At 28.1% G+C, this 22,115-nt stretch overlaps 1 protein-coding gene across 2 annotated transcripts in view; it reads left to right on the top strand.

Moving 5' to 3' along the window:
* The window catches only part of LOC119610498, a 46,695-nt gene that overhangs the window by 11,015 nt on the left and 13,565 nt on the right, over positions 1-22,115 (top strand). Inside the window, exons 2-3 of one of the 2 annotated variants that reach the window (XM_037965744.1) lie at positions 8,290-8,310; positions 8,377-8,604. In XM_037965744.1, the coding sequence (XP_037821672.1) occupies positions 8,290-8,310; positions 8,377-8,604 (249 nt within the window). Of the gene's footprint in view, positions 1-8,289; positions 8,605-22,115 lie in introns of both variants that reach the window. The other variant, XM_037965743.1, reaches the window with a different exon arrangement.

The raw sequence follows: 22,115 nt of genomic DNA, 5'->3' as shown, positions 1-22,115 counted from the left end.
CACAACAATGTTCAAAACTGGTTGTAGAAGTAAGGGGATTTCCAAGATTGCTTTTCAAAAATCTAAAGTGTTTCTTTACGAATACATTCTAGAAATAGGTAAATTAGAACAAATTCCTAAAATGTTTCTGAAGTATTGTTATTGAAATCATCAAATTAATTTTCTTCATTATTGAAAATAATTAAAGAATTAATAAAGGAAGAATATTTATTATAAAAATATTGAATTTTCTATAAAATATATAGCAATTTTACTGTTACAAGTAATTTTTTCTTAATCGGTTATTTGATAGAAATTATTCGGTTTATATGTTATTTGAAATTTGGCAATTTTAATTTATTCGAACGATTAATCGCAAAAAATTGATCGATTAACCGATCGACGATTAATCTTTTGAATACCCTAATACATACTAGGGTGATCGATTATTCGACATTTTCCAAAAACCGGTTTTCGAATAGATGACATTTTAAAAAACCGGTTGATATTTTTCAAATTCAGAAAAAACCGGTTAACCGGTTTTTCATTATAAATAAAAAAAATATATTTTAATTTTTAAAACTTAATGTTTATAATTAAATTTGATTAATAAAACATGGCCCGAAATGATTTTTAACAGTTTAAAAGATTATAACTTAGATCTAGTCGTCTGATTTACATTATTTCTTTAATAAAAAAATAGGAAAAAAGTGGGACACTTCTGTTAAACATAAGGTAATCCTAGCTTATTTTAAAAGCCCTGTTTAGGAAATTTGCATAGGCATTCCAACACTTCATAAAATGTCAGCCGTAAGTTATTTATTGTAATTGGAATATAATCTTAAGATTGATAAAATTTTATCAAACAGTTATCAATTTTACAAATATTTTTTTTTTAATTAATTAGGAAAATCAAAAAAGTTTAATAATATTTTTAAAATTTAGACGGACTGTATTATTATTTACTTAAAAATTTCATTTAAATAATCTTTGAATAAAAACCGGTTTTTAAAAAGTAAAAAAAAAAGTAAAACCGGTTGAAAAATCGAGTCGATCACCATAATACATACCGTATTAGCCAAAACAAATGCACCCCTTATTGATGTTTTCTTTAAAGTAGTTGTAGTGATTAAAAAGAAGGCAAATTTGAAAGATATTACACTTTTTGTTTATAGTTTTGGTAGGTCGTTAAAAAACAATAACGAAACATTTTTATGTTATTTATTAAAAAAATTTAAAAACATTCATATCCTCAGAATTTCATTGGTCAAAACATTGGCACCCCCATAAAAATGATTTTTTAGATCGAATTTTTCGATTATTTTGTATAGATTTTAATTAGAAATTAAATTTTAAAAATATCAGAGGTTTGAGAAGATTTTGAACTGAAAAAGTTTTAAATCCATATACTGATAACAATAATCTACCGATCTTTGGGACAAATTTCGAGCAAAATTTCAATATTTGGTAACTCAAGCCTTCGCGGAAGTTAAAAGGGGACTTAAATTTCATGGAATCGTGATGAATTGATAGAATTATGCTAAACTAAGTTATATTTAACACAAACAATTTACAAAATCGATACTGATAATTGATACTGTTTTTATTGTAAAAAATATAACATAAAATTCTAATAAAAGGAAACTATATTTATGTTTTTTATTTCATTATCCTTTTTTGCAGAAATATGCTTTTATTTTATGAAAAAATAATAAAAGTGAAGATTGTATGTGACATTTTGATAACATTATTGTACAAAATAATTTTTAATGAACTAACATATTTATGTAAGTTAAAAAAATAATTCGTAAAGCAAAATAAAATAATTTTGCATTATACTAAAATATTTCGTACATATGTATTACGAAACAATTTCTTGGTGAGAAACAACGAAGCATTTCGTACAATGTACAGAGTTTTCGTATGGTATGGATTATTTTCAGTGTACGAAAAAAGACATTACGACAGGTTTTCGTACGTTTGTAAAAATATAAAAGTGTTTGATTAATTAATATTTCGTATTATACAGGAAATTTTCGCAAATATTACGAAAAAAGAGATTTTTAAGTCAATCATGGATTACTTTCAGTGTAATACTTTTTTTGCAATCTCCCTATAACATTTTGAATTTTAAAAAACTCTGTGAAAAAGTTATTTTTCCAGTTTAAAGAAAAGGCAAGCAATTTGAAAGTGAAAATGTGATCTGCACACGCATGTAACAAGTACAGTGGACGTCCACTAGTACGAATTATATAGTGTCAGGCCCTTTCGTAATACCGAAAAATTCGTATTATTGAACAACACATTTTGTATGTTTAAATTCAAATAATACACATAAAATATTGGATTTTATTTATTTTTGTTTTATTTTTCATGAAAAATTACATAACGGAACAAAATATAATAAATATGTATTATTTTAAATAAATTTCTTGTACATAAACTGGCATAAAAGGGACATTTTGAAAGTATCGTGAGTCCAATGGTTGAAATGAGATACATATATCTCATTTCAAGGTTTTAAATTTTAATGTTTTTAAAAAAATGTGTGCCAAAGACAATTTGCAATTTAAAATGTATTAAAATGTTCAGATTACATAAAACTTTTATTAGAAACTTGAATGGAATATACCACAATCCACTAATTTATAATTTTCTCTTAAAAATTAGAATAGTTATCCTTAAACCCATTGTTTGGAATGTGGAGTCACACTACTTTCAAAATTAACAGTTCATACATACATATGTATATAAATATCATTTTACTTATTAAAAAATCCATCATTTAACATCGATATTTATTAGATTGTAAAATGATTCTTACGGCTTTTTCAATAACAGCGCTTTTGAGGCTTCAATATTGTTCTCAGCAGAGTTATTGTCGGGAACTAATAAAATACTTTCCTCATTGGCGTTATCATCCAATTTAATTTCTTCTCTTGGGTCATCAAAATTCCAATAAAATAAATTAATAACACTAAATAATTGTTGATTTGTAATTATACATGCAGTAAATTGTGTGTATAGGATTTTTAAAAATACAAAACACTTGTAATAAATACAAAAAAACTTCAAAATTACTGAGCTTAAGGTGAATGATACCGAAATAATAAAATAAAAACATAATAAAAACTTCATTCATACGTAAATAAAATCAAAATTCCCATAAAAAATGGGTTATTCGTACTATCGAACAGAAAAATTGTGACTTTATTCGTACTATAGAGTAGGCAATGCAACAATTTTGCCATTCGTATTATTGGATATTCGTAATAAAGAGTATACGTACTATTGGACGTCCACTGTACTCCTCAAAGGACTAGGTCTGGTCCAAAACTAATCCAAATATATGGAAAAAACATACTAGATTTACAATGGGATGTCCTAGGTGAGGACCACGTACCATACACATCGGAGTAATCCCAAAACTACTCCCTTTCTAGTTCTATGGGCTATATACCATGTTGTTTAAAAAAATAAAATAGAAATGATCCATGCCAGCATTACATTAGACTACTTAACGGATCGTGTACTCCAACAATATTTACAGAGGAGTAGTTTTTGGATTGTACCAAACAATTTTTATTTTGAAATTTTATATCAATATAATATGCCCGCAAAGCTTTCAGTAAATTAATCAATATACGAACTGTTAAGATTTATAGATTAACGCATGTATTTGTAAAAAATCTTATTTTGCTTTTAATGCACACAATAGTTAAAGCACACTTTAGCCTTAAAAACCATTAATAAAATTGTGATATTCATAAACAAATAATAAACCTATATTAACTATTGTGCTGTTTTATGTTTAACATGGCATCACTGTATCGGATTTTATTTATTTAAACAAAATTCTCTTAAAAAAGATAGGCAAAAAACTTAGTTGATTCACTGTATGTACTATATATGGCTATAACAAATGTTTATTTAGTTCAGATGTATAAATATAACATATAATTTCTAACTATTATTAAAATTATCCGAATAACGGATATTTTGCGACAAAATAAACGCCACTATTGCACACTTTCTTATTTTTTACTTATTTTCCTTGTAATTTTTAAAACATTTTTGCAAATATTAATAAATTTCTTTGATATTTCACTAATTTTAACGCCGGCGAATATATTTTGCATTAGTATAACACTAATCAATACAATTTACATGATTAATAACTTTATGGCATTATATTTAACCAACAAACTTTGAAAAAGGCAAATCAAATGATTTTGTCTATCATTTGGTTGACAGACGGGCATTTCCAAATTGCCTTAAAAATAGTCAAATATTAATGTATTAATCCAATAAAGCCTAGATTGAGTTTTTTCCCAAAATTTAGTCGTTAAAAATTTTTCAGAGATTTTATTTACAAATTTGTAAACGTTAAAATTAGAATTTTTAGATTTTATTTTAAAAGAAACCATAATTAGTTTTCGCTTTCAACCTAAAATTACCGAAAAAAGTTTTATCTGAGAAAAAAATGTTAAAAAACAATTTATTGTTGGCTTAAGGAACAATGAAATTCTTATATTAGTCAATGGTTTACGTTAAGCTAATTGACGTTTATGAATATGATTTTGCCTAAAATTGTTTAATAAACCTAAAATAAGTTTTTATAAATACAGCCGTAAGTTTTTTATATTAAATAATCCCAAACCTAACTAATTTTTCTATTTTTTGGAAAATTTACATATATATGTATTAACTTAATAGACTGGTTCATAGACTAGTCAAAAAAGTATACAGTATGTTGGCTAACAAGACATAGTATAGAGGTATCTTTCAAAATTGCACTTAAAATATCTTTATAATTATACATATACATTTTTAGCGGTCAGATAAAAAACAATCGTAAAAAGGGCTCTCTCTTCTTAAATTATTACTGATTCTCTGGATGTTATCTCTTTCAGGTTTCTTAACAATATGAGAGAATATAAAGTTTAATACAAAATGGGTTATGGGTGTATCATTAAACTTTTGAAGATCGAATTGTACCAAAAAAGTACATTTGTACAAATTTTGCCAACCCTGATACGAACATATCAGTAAACTTAGATATTTTTATTCGTACTCTCTCCCTCCCTCTCTCTCACACACAATAAATGATGCATAAACAATGAATAATACTTATTCCAAAACCTTTAAAAACGTGTCCAAGAAAGTGTTTATATAAATTTTCTAAATAAAACAAAAATGCTTACCAGTAAATACATTGACTCACCCATTCGTTTTTAATATATGACTCATTACAACAATATTTCTTTATTATGAAATACGTCATTTTTGTTTTGATTTTTTTTGCCATAATGGGCATTTTTTGCAGCTACCCAACAAAGACATGGTAATTACTTGTAATTCTTACCTTTCAATGACTACTACATACCTCCTACATTACTTAGAAGAAGTCTAGTAATGACATACAAATAACTACACATATATGAGCAAAATCTAAAATTTTTATAAATTATGTAGATAAAATTTTTTTCGAAAATTTTTTTCTTCTGACAAGAATTACATTTAGTGGTTGAATTTGGTAATAATTACACATGATAAATCCCAGCAAAAAAGTGTGTAAAAAGATATAGTATTTTCATCACAACCCAGCAAAAAAAGTGTGGAAAAATATGTAAAATTTTCATCACAACTAGTAACCCGAAGTGCTTCAAATTCAGGTGAAAAAACTATGAATTTTACATTAGCGTGTCATTGGAGGGATGTTGTTCATTTTTGACAACTTTGAACTACATCTTCTCTTCTCTTTAGAAGCTGTAAAAATCCGATATTTGTGTGTCAAAAATAAACCACATTCTTTTAATGACACGCTTATGTAAATTCCATTGGGTTTTCATCAAAATTTGAAATACTTCGAATATGTTGTTTGTAGTGACTTTTCTACATCTCTTTCCTCATTTTTAACTGTGTTTTCATTTGTAAGGATATATTTGGTTTATAAAAGCGAAAAATATGCAATCGCATTTTTAGATGTGATTAAGATGTAGTTTGTATAGTATGACATCACCCAGCAAAAAATAATTGATGTCATACTTTACAAAAAACCTCTATATCTAATCCAAAATCCCTGTGGAACTGCCGTAAGGTATTTCTTCAAAGGGTGAGGAACGGTATAAACCTACACTATGTTAATTAGATTCTTCTTCGAATCTCCTCTTCTCTACGAAGTTCTACCAGAACCAATTTCACGTAATGACATACACTATTCGAATTTTCTAAGGTTGTCAGCATAATATTTATTATGTTATCTGGCCTAACGCTACATTCTACTTGGTCTTCTAGAGTTGCTCTTTCATTTCGAAATCTTGGACATATAAAAAACATGCTGTGCATCTTCTTCCATGTTAACATAGAGAGGACAGAATGGATCCAGGTCACGTTTGAAGCGATACAGATACAATTTAAAACACCCGCGCCCACTTAACATTTGAGTAATATAAAAATTTTAATCACCGTGACGTCTACCGATCCAGGCCTTTATGCATGGGATGAACTGATACGTCCACCTTCCCTTGTTTGATGTTGACCAGCGTATCTGCCAGTTGTCAATACTATGGTTTTTCGACTACTTATTAGGACGGCTTCAGTCTTATGATCTGCCAAGGTTAATCCCACTGAAAAGAGCCATGATCGCACAATTTGTATACTAGCATTGCAAAATATTTCAGCTTCCTCTAACCGTTTTGCCACACAAACCAAGGCTATGTCATCCGCAAAGCCAACGATAGAAACTCTTTCTGGCAGCTTTAGTTGTAACACACCATCGTACATTACGTTCCACAACAACGGTCCAAGGACTGATCCCTGCGGAACACCCATTGTTACTCTATATTCCCTTATTCCACTATCAGTATCATAAACCAGGATTCTGTTACGGAAATAATCCTTAATAATGGCCAATAAATATGGTGGGATATTTAATCTACATGGAGTGTTAAAAATAACATCCCAATTGGCTATATTAAAAGCATTTTTAATATCAAGGATAACAACCACACAATACTATTTGCGCCTTTTTTCCAACACTTTCCCTCTATAGCTTTACAATACCTTTCAGTATAGATTCCTGTGTTGGTACTACTGAATTTAAACATTTAAGCTTCTTAGTGGCCAGCTTGTATGGGTTATTTTGTAGATAATCACAGATTTCATTGAAACATTTCCTCTTACTTCTGCGCATGGCTAGCTTAAGCAATTTTCTTTTTTCCTTAAATGTTTGGTGATAGTTTTCGTTTTTAGGTCTACCTCTTGTTCGCGTATACTGTCGCCTAGCTCGCACACATTCTGAACGCAGTTGGGCTATCCTATCATTCCACCAATAGACCGGCCGCTTAGTTGAAACATTTTTCCTTTTCACCATTGACGCATCGCATGCTCGGGAGATTTCTTTCACAAATTGTTTAGCCATTTCTTCGGGTGAGCCCTGGAGTTGTAGGTTTGCTATATAGGTTCGGAACACATCTTTATCGAATGTATTAACTTTCCATCCTAATAACAAAGATGTTTTCTTATTGACAAATGGCAGTGGTGGCTCTGACTTTATGTCAATAATTATAGCCGAGTGATAGCTGTGGGTGTATTGGCTAGACAGACGCCAGTTTACCCGTCCTGCAATACTGCTTCTGGCGAAGGTTATATCAATGATCGATCCTCTATCGCCTCTTTTATTCCCTGTGTTCATCAGCACAATCTCGAGCACAGAGAAAGCTTAAAATAAAATCCTTCCCTTTCATTTGTAAGGGAACATCCCTAATCAGTAGCCCAGGCATTAAAATTACCTGCAATTAGTACAGGCATCTGAGACAATGTTGTCAATAATAGTTTCAAATTCTCCTATAGAGTACCGCGGCGGAATATAGCAGCTATAAAGATGAATTCCTGAAACTAAAGCTCGTGTAATTCCACACACAGATGTCATTATATTGTTGACCGATCAGATGGCTGAGGATTTTGAGCTGTCTGAGACCCAACATACATACATACATACATACATACATACATACATACATACATACATACATACATACATACATACATACATACATACATACATACATACATACATACATACATACATACATACATACATACATACATACATACATACATACATACATACATACATACATACATACATACATCTAAAATCACTTAATTTTTGTATCTACATACGAACACATTGAAATTAAAATAATTGGGCATATAAATAAATTTTGTATACAATTTAAGAATGATTTTTTAATTACACATTGAAATTAAAATAATTGTACATAATTTATTTTTGGTAATTTTCAGATGACTCTGTGCAACGTAATGGTAATGATAGTTGTCATACATCATCATTGAAGTCACATACCTATAAGAATATTATTTTAAATTCAGCTCTATATACAAATGGTAACCGTCAGAATCCTATCAGCCTAAGTGGAAAGCAACGCAAATCTCGCAGCACTAATAACAGACAAGATATAACAAAAAAAAACACAATCACCCCTTCCGGTGGTGGCCAAGAGATACTCAAGAGGAATTCATCCGGATTTAAAATCAAGGATTGGTTACAAAATGATTTAATAAGTTGTGACACATATTTTGTATCTTCTTTCCCCGAAGGTAGGTATTTTATAATTGAACTCAATTTTGAAATTTTAACAAAGTAATACTTTTTATTTTTAACCAAAGAATTAGTTATTTTTTAGGTTCCGTTGTCAGATGCATAAAATTCGCAGATCTGACAATGAAAATTGCCAGACAATTATCTGGCAATGGCAATGTAATGTGTTTAGACGATTGTACTGTCTGATACTGATACTGATACTGACAATGCTTTTTCTGACAACGTTGCAGTTAAAAAACGAAAAAGAACCAAAAAGTCCCCTTTTATAGGTTTTCATTTACTCTTGGCTCTATATGCTTAATCTCATGTTTCTAGGATCAATATTATAAAAAGGTGGCGTGTCATAATGTCCAGGTCGTTATGACATACCAAATTGAGTCTCAATGTTATGACAATTTCAAAAGTGTCACAATGTCTATGAGCAAAATGACATAAAGTCCATGGATTTAAAGGAGTCCATTTATCAAATTTTGCGAATCCGGTATTCGAAATACCCTGTTTTGAAAGTGTCCACGGACATTATGACACTTTTAAAAATTGTCATAACGTCCATGGACACTGTGACACTTTTTTGTGTGCCATAACGTCCATAAATTGTATGTACCTCAAATTTTAATGTTCTTTTAAAAAGATAAACAAACAGAAAATGAAAAACTGAGTACGCAGTGTGTAAAAATGTTGTTGTGCGGTGTAACATTAAAACTACTTATGGCCGTAATTTCAACAAATATATATGTGTATCTATAGCATAAAATATCTCGTAGGTAACTTTAACCATAAATTAATATATCATGAATTCCCGGAAAGAACATAGAAAGACTGACAATTTTAGACCTCATATCATTCAATTTCCTTCATATTATATAAAATATGTTCTTTATGTAGAAAATAAAACAACTGGCTTTTTTATTTTGAAAAATTTCAAGAAATGCGATTTTTGTGGCCGTTTTTAGGTATTTGCTCGAAAACTACTATTCTCTTTAATTCTACTATACTTTGTATATTAAAAAGTTTAATATAAAGTAGTGCATTTTTTATGGTAATGCACTTTTTGAATGCCTTTTTGAAATCGTTCTTCCTGCTTAAAAAGTTTTAAAAGTGCATAAGTCGATTATTTAAATTTTTTCGATTTTTTTTATGTTTTATATTGGGAAATTTTTAAATTTTATTGATATTTTATGCATTTAACAGAATTTAAAACTTCTCAAAATACATTACTGGTCAGAATTGGAATGCAAATATTTAAATTAGATTACAACTAATCTACACTGTTATAAAAATCCATTTCTAAATAATATTTGTAAAGATAAATGCATTTTTAATAAAAATGCATATTGGGTACATTTTTTACATTGTTCTCCATGTTTAACATATCTTGTAATTGCATTACTGACAAATTTATAATTATATATACATACATAATAAAAAATTATATATCTTTTATATGCATTTGATCTAACTTAAGCTAAATAGCAAGTTTTGATTTATGATATCTTTAAATACTTTCAACAGAGAGTACAATTTGGAAAACGCACTCAAGGTGCACTAGCATCAAACATAGCATAAAAAATACTATTTAGAAATCAATTTTTATAATAGTGTATAATTCTGATCATAATGATGCATAAAATATCAATAAAATTTTTAAATTTATCAATATAAAACATTGTAAAACATCGAAAAAATAGATAGATTCTGCATAAAGATCTTCAGAAACTCGATTAATGCACTTTTAAAAAATGTTAAACAGGGAGAACGATTTCGAAAAGTGCATCTCCATAATAATTCACTATATTATACTCTTTAATAAAAAATAATATTAAAATATATCGAGCCCTTTTTGCAAAATGGACATAAGCGACATGATTTTCGTTTTTTTTTATAGAAATCGATAATTTAGGTCCATCTCTGAAAATTTCGCAGCTATAGATCCAATGTTTCAACTTTACAAGAAAATGAAAAAAGACTTAAGTACACATTTATTTTCTATTTATGAATTTTGTAACAACAAGGTGTCGGTTACGTCTAAATTTTCTTTTAAAATATATTAAATTTATAGAAAAATTTGGAACAAATTAAGGTAAAATTTGTTTGTAAATGAAATGCTACATATCTGAGTATAATTGTTATAAATTCATGTAATTATCACTATGCCATTGCAATTTATGTGCTGAAATTTACAGTTTTCTATAACTTTTTATGAATTTAGTTCATTATAATTACTAATAACATTGCAAATAATTTTTGTAGAACTTTATCATACTTTCTTAATTTTTGAAAGATTTATTAACTATAAACTTATTTTCTATGTGAGGGGCATATGAACACATCCTAAAACATCATCATACATTGTTGCTATACTAATATTTTAAGTCAGCAATGATCATAAAGTCATTTTCTTAAAGGATCCATATATGGAGGCTTGGGTCAAATATTGCTTGACATCTGTCATACTTGCCGACATAATTTACAGGTATATAAAACTGACTTCTGCAAAATTTTATAGCGATTGCTACATAAACAACATATTTTATAATGTTCTAACTATATTCCGGTGAGCACTTGTGTGGGGTCTAAGTAAAATGATGAACAAATATTGCCCATTTTTAACATCAAATAATATTTGTCTTCAATGAGCATTTTTGTAGAATTTCATCACTCTAGCTCCTAACGTTCGGAACCTATCCGGTTTTCAATAAACAGACTGACATATGGACATATCTAGATGATCTTAAAATCTTATAAAAAATATTTATTACACTCTTAAAATTTAGATATATACAACTTATATAAAGATATACACAAAAAATAATTTTTTTAGACAGAGAATTTAGACGTAACCGCCTCAACATCGTTTGTATGAGAATTTGTCTCGGCAAAAGACGTAAACGACAAAAAATCGGATATAGCGTAAATATAAAATCGAAACAAACGAAATCCTATATTTTAGATGTAATAATATTTTTTAACGGAGTTTTTGAGAAATGCTATGTCCTACTTCGAAGATAATTAAAAAAATGCTCTCCTGTAAAATTTAGTTTTTGTCCGTCACGTCTTTTGTGCGAAAAGGGCTCGTTATGAGAGCACATTCATAGTATTAGATTGAGTTTTAAATCAACAAAATCCGATTTAAACTCTCACCTTTTTGATATTTTGTAGTTTTTACTCTCTCATATGTACAGTCGGGTTTTTACTTCTTTGGTAGGCAAAATACCACAGCACTGCCTTATAGCCAATACTATCCTGATAATAAAACGCTATTTTTTAAGTAAATTCGGTGAAAAAACTTCCTGTACCGAACGCAATTTCTAAAATTATTTTAATAATTTTCATATAAACGTATACATACTATTATCTATAACATGCAATGTTATCGCGATTTGTTAGAAATTTCATAATAGTGCAAAAATGTTGGCAAAAATATTTATTTTTCTCATACAGAAAAAGTAATATTTATCCAGCCTTTGGTGCGGGAACTCTTTTTACGTGCCGAAAAAGGCCTTGCTATGGTATTTTTGATATTTGAAAAAATTGCAAAAAGTCAAAACCCTAATGTACAGGTATCGTGTGATTTCCATACACTTGTATTATTTTTGTCTACATAAGTTAACAAACAATAGGCTAATTTTACGGACGGATAACATCATTACATCGACGCAAGTGTTACTAACTTTAAGACATAATCAAAATGCCATTCCCATTATTGTGGTGCAGGGTGTATTTATACAGCATTTGGGCTGCATTGGAATTAATAATAATCGTTTATATTAATTTAAGCATTAGCACAATTCCTTTGGCACATAGCCCCCGCTGCTGCAAAAAAACATTGCTAAAAGTTGTGTTTTGCCACAAAATTATTAAAAACATTTTCAGAAAAAAATAATTTTTCTAATGTTTTTATTTTTTTAATATTATTTTCAAGTGTCAATATTGGTCCATCTCAGCAAACACAAAGAGTTTATTTAAATTAGAAAATAGAGAACAAATTTAAAAGATCTTTGATGATCTTACGCATAATAAAACAATAATAAGGTAGAATCAGTAGAAAAGTACGTTCTCAATTTTACATGCCTTGAGTTGATACAAAAAAGAAAATTAGCTTTGTTCCAGAACTTTTCTGGCTAAAGAGAATTAATGAATTTTCTCTTCGTACTTATAAAAAGTACGGGAACAGAAAAAAAAACAAAATTTATCTTTCAATAAATTTGTATTGAAGTTTATTCACAAAGAATATAAAGAAATTGGGGTTTGTCAGCATAGAAAAGGTATACATAGAACTGAAACTGAGTATGACAAAACCTAAGTCTGCTGTCAAAAACCTAAGTCGTGAGAATGTATTAGTTGAAAAATATGTAACCCATCAAACACAAACTCTTTCGTTTAAAAAGTTTTTATATTTTTGTTTGATATTATATTTCGATATTTTATGAAATAATGTTTTGAATTGGCCATTTTTATTCAACATCAGTTGACCAATGTAAGAAAGATCTTCATTAAAAATTATTCTTAATTTTAAATAAACTCTTTGTGTTTTCTGGGTTGAGTCAATATTGACACTTGAAAATTATATTAACAAAATAAAAACGATTGAAAAATTTGTTTTTTTTTCTGAAAATGTTTTCAATAGTTTTATAGGAAAAGCGTAACTTTTAGCAGTGTTTATTGCAGCAGCAGGGGCTATTTTGCCAAAGGAATTGTGCTAATGCTAAAATTAACGCTTGATATGAACGATTATTGTTAATCTGCAGCCCAAATGCAGTTAAAATACACCCTACACCACACTAATGGGAACGGCATTTCGTTTATGTCTTAAAGTTTGTAACACCTGCGTCGATGTAATGATGTAATCCGTCCATAAATTAGCCTATTGAACTTTTTTGTAAGCGGTACATGCTATACAAGAATAGGGTTTTTATAAAATTCGACTCAACAAATTTTATATATACGAAATTTTGACTATATATTGTTATAATGAGTAGTACATTCATTAATTAAGCAAACATCAATCTCTTGAATATAACTTCTACATTAAAAAATACTAAATAACTTATTGCTACTTACTCGCAATGTGGTAGGGTATGATGTATTCGGATACATTTTGTACTCCAATACTAACAAAAAATTCTACCAATACATACTTAGAGTAAGGTACCGAATGACAACTCCTTTACGTACCAACTGACAATTGTATTAAATTCACACAGAACCTGTACATGTGAGAGAGTAATATTTCTTATTCTCAGTCTCAGTTCTATTTATTTTTCTATGCTTGTCAGTTGGTACGTAAAGGAGTTGTCATTCGGTACCTAACTCTAAGTATGTATTGGTAGAATTTTTGTATTAGTATTGGAGCTCCAACCACTTTCACCACACTTTCCAAACATACATACTTGCATAAAATCGTACATAAAAATTTTAGGAAAAATAAATAACATTTAAATTTCTACATTCGCAGATTTTTTAATTTATTTTGCCCACATCTAATCAGTAAACATTTAATAAATATATTTTTCGGACTTTAAATCTCTTTTTTTGCAAAAAAATAAGTTTATTTTAAATAATTTTTTCATTTTCAATACCAAAATATACAACTTTGTTTTGTCAATTTTAATTTCAACACACAAAAATTAATTGTCAAAAAAATTAAAAAAAATATTTTTTTTAGTTTGTGAAAAATAAAAATATTTCGGATTGTTAAATGCGATAAAATTGTGTAAAAAATTAAAAAATAGTTATGTGTTTGTGAAAAAAACGTCGTTCAAGTCCTATTATCCCGGTATTTTCGAGAAAAAGTTTTGAAGTATTGTGAGAGAATTGAGTTCTCACAAGTGTGTTGAATTTACACAGAACTCGTCTGTGAAGAGAAGGAAATGTTATTGTTGTAAAACAATGTCATAGTCCAACTTCTTATTATTCTTTGTAAATTACTATTGAAATTAAAATAAAATTTAAAAACTACAATCACACATACTTATTTATGAAAATAAATCAAAAATATCAAACATTTTTTGTTTTCAATGTATTTTTTTAAACAAATAATTTACTTGACAATTTTTTTTCTATTTGCCAGGAAAAAATGTTCTGGCTAAAACATGCAAGTTCTGGCAAAAAGAAAATAATTTTAATTGCTCAAATTTGTTCTCTTTTACAATTTCTGGTAAAAACCTGCAAACTTGACAAGTAAAGGAACAAAGCTATTAAAAAATATAAAGAAAAACATCAAATAAAAATTATTGGAAATTTTTTGTTAAGAAAATAAAATTGAATAATTTGAATCAAAAAGATTGTAAAAAAAATATTTTTTTAGTTTGTGAAAAATAAAAATATTTCGGATTGTTAAATGCGATAAAATTGTGTAAAAAATTAAAAAATAGTTATGTGTTTGTGAAAAAACGTCGTTCAAGTCCTATTATCCCGGTATTTTCGCGAAAAAGTTTTGAAGTATTGTGAGAGAAATGAGTTCTCACAAGTGTGTTGAATTTACACTCGTCTGTGAAGAGAAGGAAATGTTATTGTTGTAAAACAATGTCATGGTCCAACTTCTTATTATTCTTTGTAAATTACTATTGAAATTAAAATAAAATTTAAAAACTACAATCACACATACTTATTTATGAAAATAAATCAAAAATATCAAACATTTTTTGTTTTCAATGTATTTTTTTAAACAAATAATTTATTTGACAATTTTTTTTCTATTTGCCAGGAAAAAATGTTCTGGCTAAAACCTGCAAGTTCTGGCAAAAAGAAAATAATTTTAATTGCTCAAATTTGTTCTCTTTTACAATTTCTGGTAAAAACCTGCAAACTTGACAAGTAAAGGAACAAAGCTATTAAAAAATATAAAGAAAAACATCAAATAAAAATTATTGGAAATTTTTTGTTAAGAAAATAAAATTGAATAATTTGAATCAAAAAGATTGTAAAACCAATAAAAATAAAAAACAGGATACAGAAGTGTGGAATGCCATTTGCGTGTGCCGTTCAAGAATCATTTCATGGTATTTTTCGTGGTTTTCATTTGAAGATTTTAAGTTTTCTCTTTTTAGTTTTTTTTTGTTTGACTTAACAAGGCAGAGAATTGACAACTCTCCCTACTGATTCTACCTTTCTATGGTTGTATCATGATCTTACGTTGGTCAACTGAAATTGAATTAAAATGGCTAATTCAAACCATTATTTCATAAAATATCGATATATAATATCAAACAAAAATATTAAAACTTTTTAAACGATAGAGTTTGTGTTTGTTGGGTTATATATTTTTCAAAATTTCAATAATTTTTTCAAAATGTTCATTCAAAAAGAAACGTTGGCGTTGAAAATTCTCTACGCTTTTTTTTTAATTTCTCTCATTTTCTCTCTTTAGTGTTGCCCTGATTTTAAAAAATTTTATATTTTTTAAATAAAAAACATATGAAATAAGCTCAATAAACATTTACTTTGAAATAAGTTTTGCATTTAATTTATAATTAAAATTTATTTTAGATTATTTGCGCAAATTAATAGTTTTAAATATTACGTAAAGTAAATAATGTACGAAATCGTATTTTTGTACCATAAAAACATATGTAAATACATCAATTTCATTGTATAAACAAAAGTCCAATAATAATTTCCAAATCGAATAAATAATTTCTTGAGAAAATAATAAAAAAACGTCAACGTCCTTATTAAATTCAAAATTCTCCCAATGTTATATTAAAGCCTACATTCGTCCGACTTAGGTTATTGACAGTAAACTTAGGTTTTGTCATACTCAGATTCACATTCATGTATTTCAAATCAGTACCTTTGGATTTAAATTATGTACCAAATATTTTTACACCAAAGGTGTAATAATAATAAAAAATAGGTTTGCTGATGAAATTCACACATGTCTCTACAGGTTGCTTAAACGTTATATATGTTATTATAAATGCCTCAGCAACTCAGAAACTTAAAATCCGTTCAGATTCAACAATTTTACTGACTGGTAAATGCTTAAAGGTACGAAAAACCGTGTTTGGCAAATTTCAAAAACATATTCTACTCGGATCCACCTTTCAGAAAAATAGTATCACTTCCCAGGTATTTCAATTTTCGTTTATTTTGTCTCACTATGTAATGTATAATTTTTGCTAAGATATAGAAAAAGGGTTTAGATTTATTTTTTTAATTTTTAACACGGGTATCCTTAGATTAGGCTTTACCCTTTTGGAAGTAAAATGTTTCATTATTTATGTTGGACTTTTACCCTGCAAAAATTATTGGAGTACATGATCCATTTAGTTAATCCCGGATCCACCTTTCAGAAAAATAGTATCACTTCCCAGGTATTTCAATTTTCGTTTATTTTGTCTCACTATGTAATGTATAATTTTTGCTAAGATATAGAAAAAGGGTTTAGATTTATCCTTAGATTAGGCTTTACCCTTTTGGAAGTAAAATGTTTCATTATTTATGTTGGACTTTTACCCTGCAAAAATTATTGGAGTACATGATCCATTTAGTTAATCCCAAAACTACTCCCATGTAAAAATTATTGTAGTACATGAACCGTTAAAGATTTGTTTCTGCATACATAATAATCGACACAGAAAACGAAATTCTATACACTAAAATCGAAAAAAGTTCGTTCCAGAAATCGGTAAAGAAAATTAGAAATGAAGCTTCATGGAACGAAAACAACTTCAAGTAGTTATTTTCGATCGTGTAACAACGAAATTATTTAAATTTCTTTTTGTTCTAATTTTAAAACAAAATAAAATCAATAATACAATAAAATTTCTTTGTAATTTTTTAATATTTTTATTTTTTAACAAAATGTAGACAATTTTTCACTTGACATGACAACTTAAAAATAATTTATGTTTGATATCGCGCATACGGAAACGAAAACAATTCAAAAACGAGACGGTGTCGAACATCAACGTTTTTTAGGTTCACTTTTTGTTTTCGTCGCCGATTACCGTATATGCGACAACCCAGTTTAATTAGTCCAATATAATACTGGCATGGATGATTATTTTATTTGAAAACAACATGGCCTGTATTACATGGGGACATGTTGCGGATCATGTACTCTTTCTACATTAGAATGAATTTCCATTCAAAAAGTCAATGATATGAAGAACACATTGTGTATGTGCTAGGGTGATCGATTATTCGACATTTTCCAAAAACCGGTTTTCGAATAGTTCAAATAGTTGACATTTGAAAAAACCGGTTGATATTTTTAATTTCAGAAAAAAACGGTAAACCGGTTTTTTAATATAAATAAAAAATTATATTTTAATTTGAAAAAATGAATGTTTCTCTTTAAATTTGATAAAAGATTATAACTTTAGATCTAGTCGTCTGATTTACATTATTTCTTTAATGTAAAAAAAAAAATAGAAAAAAAGTGGGACATAAGGTACTATGTCCCACTTTACAAATAAAATTTTTTAATTAATTAGGAAAATCAAAAAAAGTTTAATTAAAGCTGCTTTAGAAAAATATACTCTAGATTCTCGACACGAATATTTTTAAAATTTAGACAGGCTGTATCATGATAAAAGTATGAAGGTAGTGTCATTCCGCTCTCACAAAAATAGAAAAAAAGTGGGACATAAGGTACTATGTCCCACTTTACAAATAAAATTTTTTAATTAATTAGGAAAATCAAAAAAAGTTTAATTAAAGCTGCTTTAGAAAAATATACTCTAGATTCTCGACACGAATATTTTTAAAATTTAGACAGGCTGTATCATGATAAAAATATGAAGGTAGTGTCATTCCGCTCTCACAAAAAAATTTTTTGAAGTTTGCTGGTATTGTCTGAAATTTGTTTTTTATAAACATATAAAAGTGGTTGTACATACGTTAAAGGGGAAACAATTTTAAGGCTTTTGTATTTTTTATGTGTAATATATAGATATTAAATTAGTGTATAAGATTTTCTCATTCCGTTTGTAACACATGGAATGATTCATCTAAAACCCACAAAAGTATAAATTGGCAATTTCGTGTCAAGTGACCCAACTTTTAAAATCGATGTCTTCCGATTTGGATGAAATTTGCACCAAGGTTAGTACTATTGTAATAGTAGGCCAAACACAAATTCACAGCTCTATCGGTCAAGAACTGCCGGTCTTAGAGGGGGTCAAAGTTGGACATTTTGGTCATACAGGGTTTTATTCAAATGAGTGTAACTTATCGACTATTGGCGCGCAGATGAAAGCTTATACAATTTCCTTTAAGGGCTTATAGTGCCATAATGGACAGTTCTTGACCGATAGAGCTGAAAATTTGTGTCTGGCCTACTATCCGATAGTACTAACCTTGTGAGAAATTATTTTATATTTGACTTTTCAATAAACAAAATATGTAGTATTTTTGGAATGAGTATAGTAGCTCGATTTTATAAAATACCAGCAAACGTCAGATGGTTAATATGGCGACAAAAAGAGAGAATGACACTACCTTGATATTTTTACCATGGGCTGTATTATTATTTACTTCAAAATTAAATTTAAGTAATCTTTGATTCAAAGCGAATAAAAGTATTAGAAACCGGTTTTTAAAAAGTGAAAAAAAACGGGTTATTCGATATTCGAAAAATCAACATTTAGAAAAAACCGACACTGGTAAAGCAGAAAAACCGGTTGAAAAACCATCGACTCGTGAGAACCATAGTATGTGCACTATGGTTCTCACGACCATTTTTTGCCAAAACTATTTATTTTGATATAACATTTTAACAAATTTTTCAATGCAGTATTGTCGGCCATACTTCGAAGCTACAGAAACTACATTTTGTTTCCATCAACATTAATTACTCTTTAATAACAAGCGACTAAGTTGCTTTTTTCACAAGAAAATTAAAATGCAATTCGAAATGCAGATTTATTCAGATTATTTCAACTTAAATGAAAAAACTAATTATAAAATTGATCTTGGAAATGAACGATAAAATAAAGTACTTAAAAAATTAACCTTACAAGCTGAACCAAACAATGGGGGGTACTTAAAGCATGGATGTTTGGTATAACTTCTTACATCTTTACGATCACCAACTTCATATAAGCTTTTAAAAACTGTCCGACCTCTTCCCAGTATAAAACTTTAAAAAGCTATTCCGCGATTTTCGCGAAAACTGACTTTTTGTTATAAATGAGTATTGTGTTTAAATATTCCAAATATGGTTAAATATGAGAGATTTAAAATTTAATGTTGCATAGTAATTTATAACTATAATGTTGCTTTATTAAATTAATAACTCAAATTTATGTTTTCGATAAAGTGATGTATGCTAAATCTCATTCAAATCGGAAATGGTAAATTAAAATTGAATTTTTACTGCAATATCTGTTCTTTAGACTAGCTACTTGGAGACACTTGACTCTCTCCTAGGACACGTCAATAGCTAGTAATGTAACTAGTTAAAGAGCTAGTAATGTGACATGGGCCACCATAAGTGTTAGGTTAAATGGTTATTTCGGGACTGTCCCGGCGAACTGCCGAGTACTTTGTGCATACATACATATCGTCATACAAACGCAAACGGCATTAACTAACTAAAATCGATTTTACTGTTGATTCTAATGTATTGCATCAAAACAAATGGCGATTTTATTAACAACAAACAAAAGGCCCTATCTACAAAAACATTTAAATATTACAGATAAAAAGACCAATTTATTCATTTTTAAAATACACCATTATCAACAATTATGATAGATTTCACTATTAAATAGTTGTTTATTGAATAAAAATAAATCGTGCTGATAGAAACAGACTTTTCCATTTAAATCGTTTTTTGCTTCTCCTGTAAAATTTTAAAATTGTTAGATAGGGCCGTTTGCGTTTTAGGTGACGATATGTACATTATAAATACATATGTATATTAGAGTGTCCCGAGGAACAGCCTTTTTAAGAATTTCATGGAATACCACGAAATCAATCCGTATTAATGTACTGAATAAGAGAAAAATAAAAAATATTTTTTTGGAATGGTCCTCAGTTCCCTACCAGCGATTGAAAATCCTTACATCAGTATAATTTTTGAAAAATAAAATATTTTCGAATTTTTCGAAATGGGACTCAAAAATTCCATAATTTTGAGCTGATTACTGGAAAAATAATTTTAAAATTTTTGTAGAATATTTTTGGTCCACAAAATGATTTTAGGTGGGCTGGAGAATCATAATATTTTCGCTTTTTATCGAAATGGATTTCAAAATTGTCGTATTTTTTAGCTCATGCAGAAACATATTTAATAAATAGTTTAGCATTTGGTTCAGTCTATTCAGAAATTTTTAGATTTTTTTTTTAATTTATATGCCCTTTATAATACAAATCGTTTTGCGGACCAGAAATACACTAATTTTTGACACCCAATTCAAAAAGATAGCAACAAAATTTTTTGAACATATTGTACTGAGATCAAGATTTTCAATCGATGGTAGGGAACTGAAAAACTTTTGAAAAAAAAATATTTTTATTTTTCTCGTATTTAGTACATTGAAAAACATCGTTTTAGAAGTATTCCTCCTAAAAAGTGGTCCACGGACACCCTAATGTATATGCATGTTATATACATTAGTTGAAGTAATGTAAAGGTAAACACGTTTAATTTGAAATGTGGAAGTACATACCTATAAATAATTAATTTAAAATTTTTATTTTATTTGTTTTTGAAGTATAAACTTTATACAAATACTTCCTGTATACAAAACTAGTTATTTTTTGTAAAACTAAAATAAATAAAATATTCTGTTTACATACTCGATAAACTACGTATTTTGTTGTAAAAATAAAATAAATGAAATATTCAGTTTTCATACCCACTTTTACATATACACTAGTGGCCGAAACTAAAGCAACTTATGTTGTACTTATGTAGAATCGTTTATACAAATTTTCACGCTAAAGATATTTTTAATTTGTTTTAAGTATTGGCAAAAACTAAAGCTGCTTCTTCGTAAACATTTTTTAAATTAATTTATGTTAAAAATATAATGCTTTCTTGGTTACAAATAGCTTGTTTTTAATTTTTTTTGCAATAAAAAGCATAGTTTAAGATTTAGAGTGATTTTGTTATGAATTTTGTTTGAAACAATATTGGTCGTAAGTGGCATGGCCACGTGCAAATTCCCAGCTAGCAGAATCAATGTTGGATGATTAATCAGTAAACTGAGTCTTTTTTTAATGATCCCGATAAATGATTTAAAACTGATTATTTCAAAAATAATAACAAAATGTATAGTGATCATAAATTAATCATCCTAGTTTTTAAAATCTTATTTTGTGATCATATTTCAAGCAGTTGGACGGAACGGAACAATTCCTTAAGAATAATTAAAAATTTAGTCGAAACTGATTAGCAAAAGGGGTATGAGCCTTTTTTTAGAAGACTTGGCAAAAAATTTTGTGTTTTTTTATTTTAGTTTTGCACCGTTGTCCAAGTTTGGAGATGTTTTTTATGTATTTTATAAAGGAACCGTACTATTTATTAATTGATTAGAAACCCATGTCTATTCAG

This window comes from Lucilia sericata, unplaced genomic scaffold, assembly GCF_015586225.1.
Source record: "Lucilia sericata isolate MDLA Ls3-8-SP2 unplaced genomic scaffold, ASM1558622v1 Contig001214F_arrow, whole genome shotgun sequence".
In the NCBI taxonomy this organism is placed as follows: Eukaryota; Metazoa; Arthropoda; class Insecta; order Diptera; family Calliphoridae; genus Lucilia; species Lucilia sericata.
Note: the sequence above shows the minus strand (reverse complement) of the source record. Positions and strands in the feature narration are given on the sequence as shown.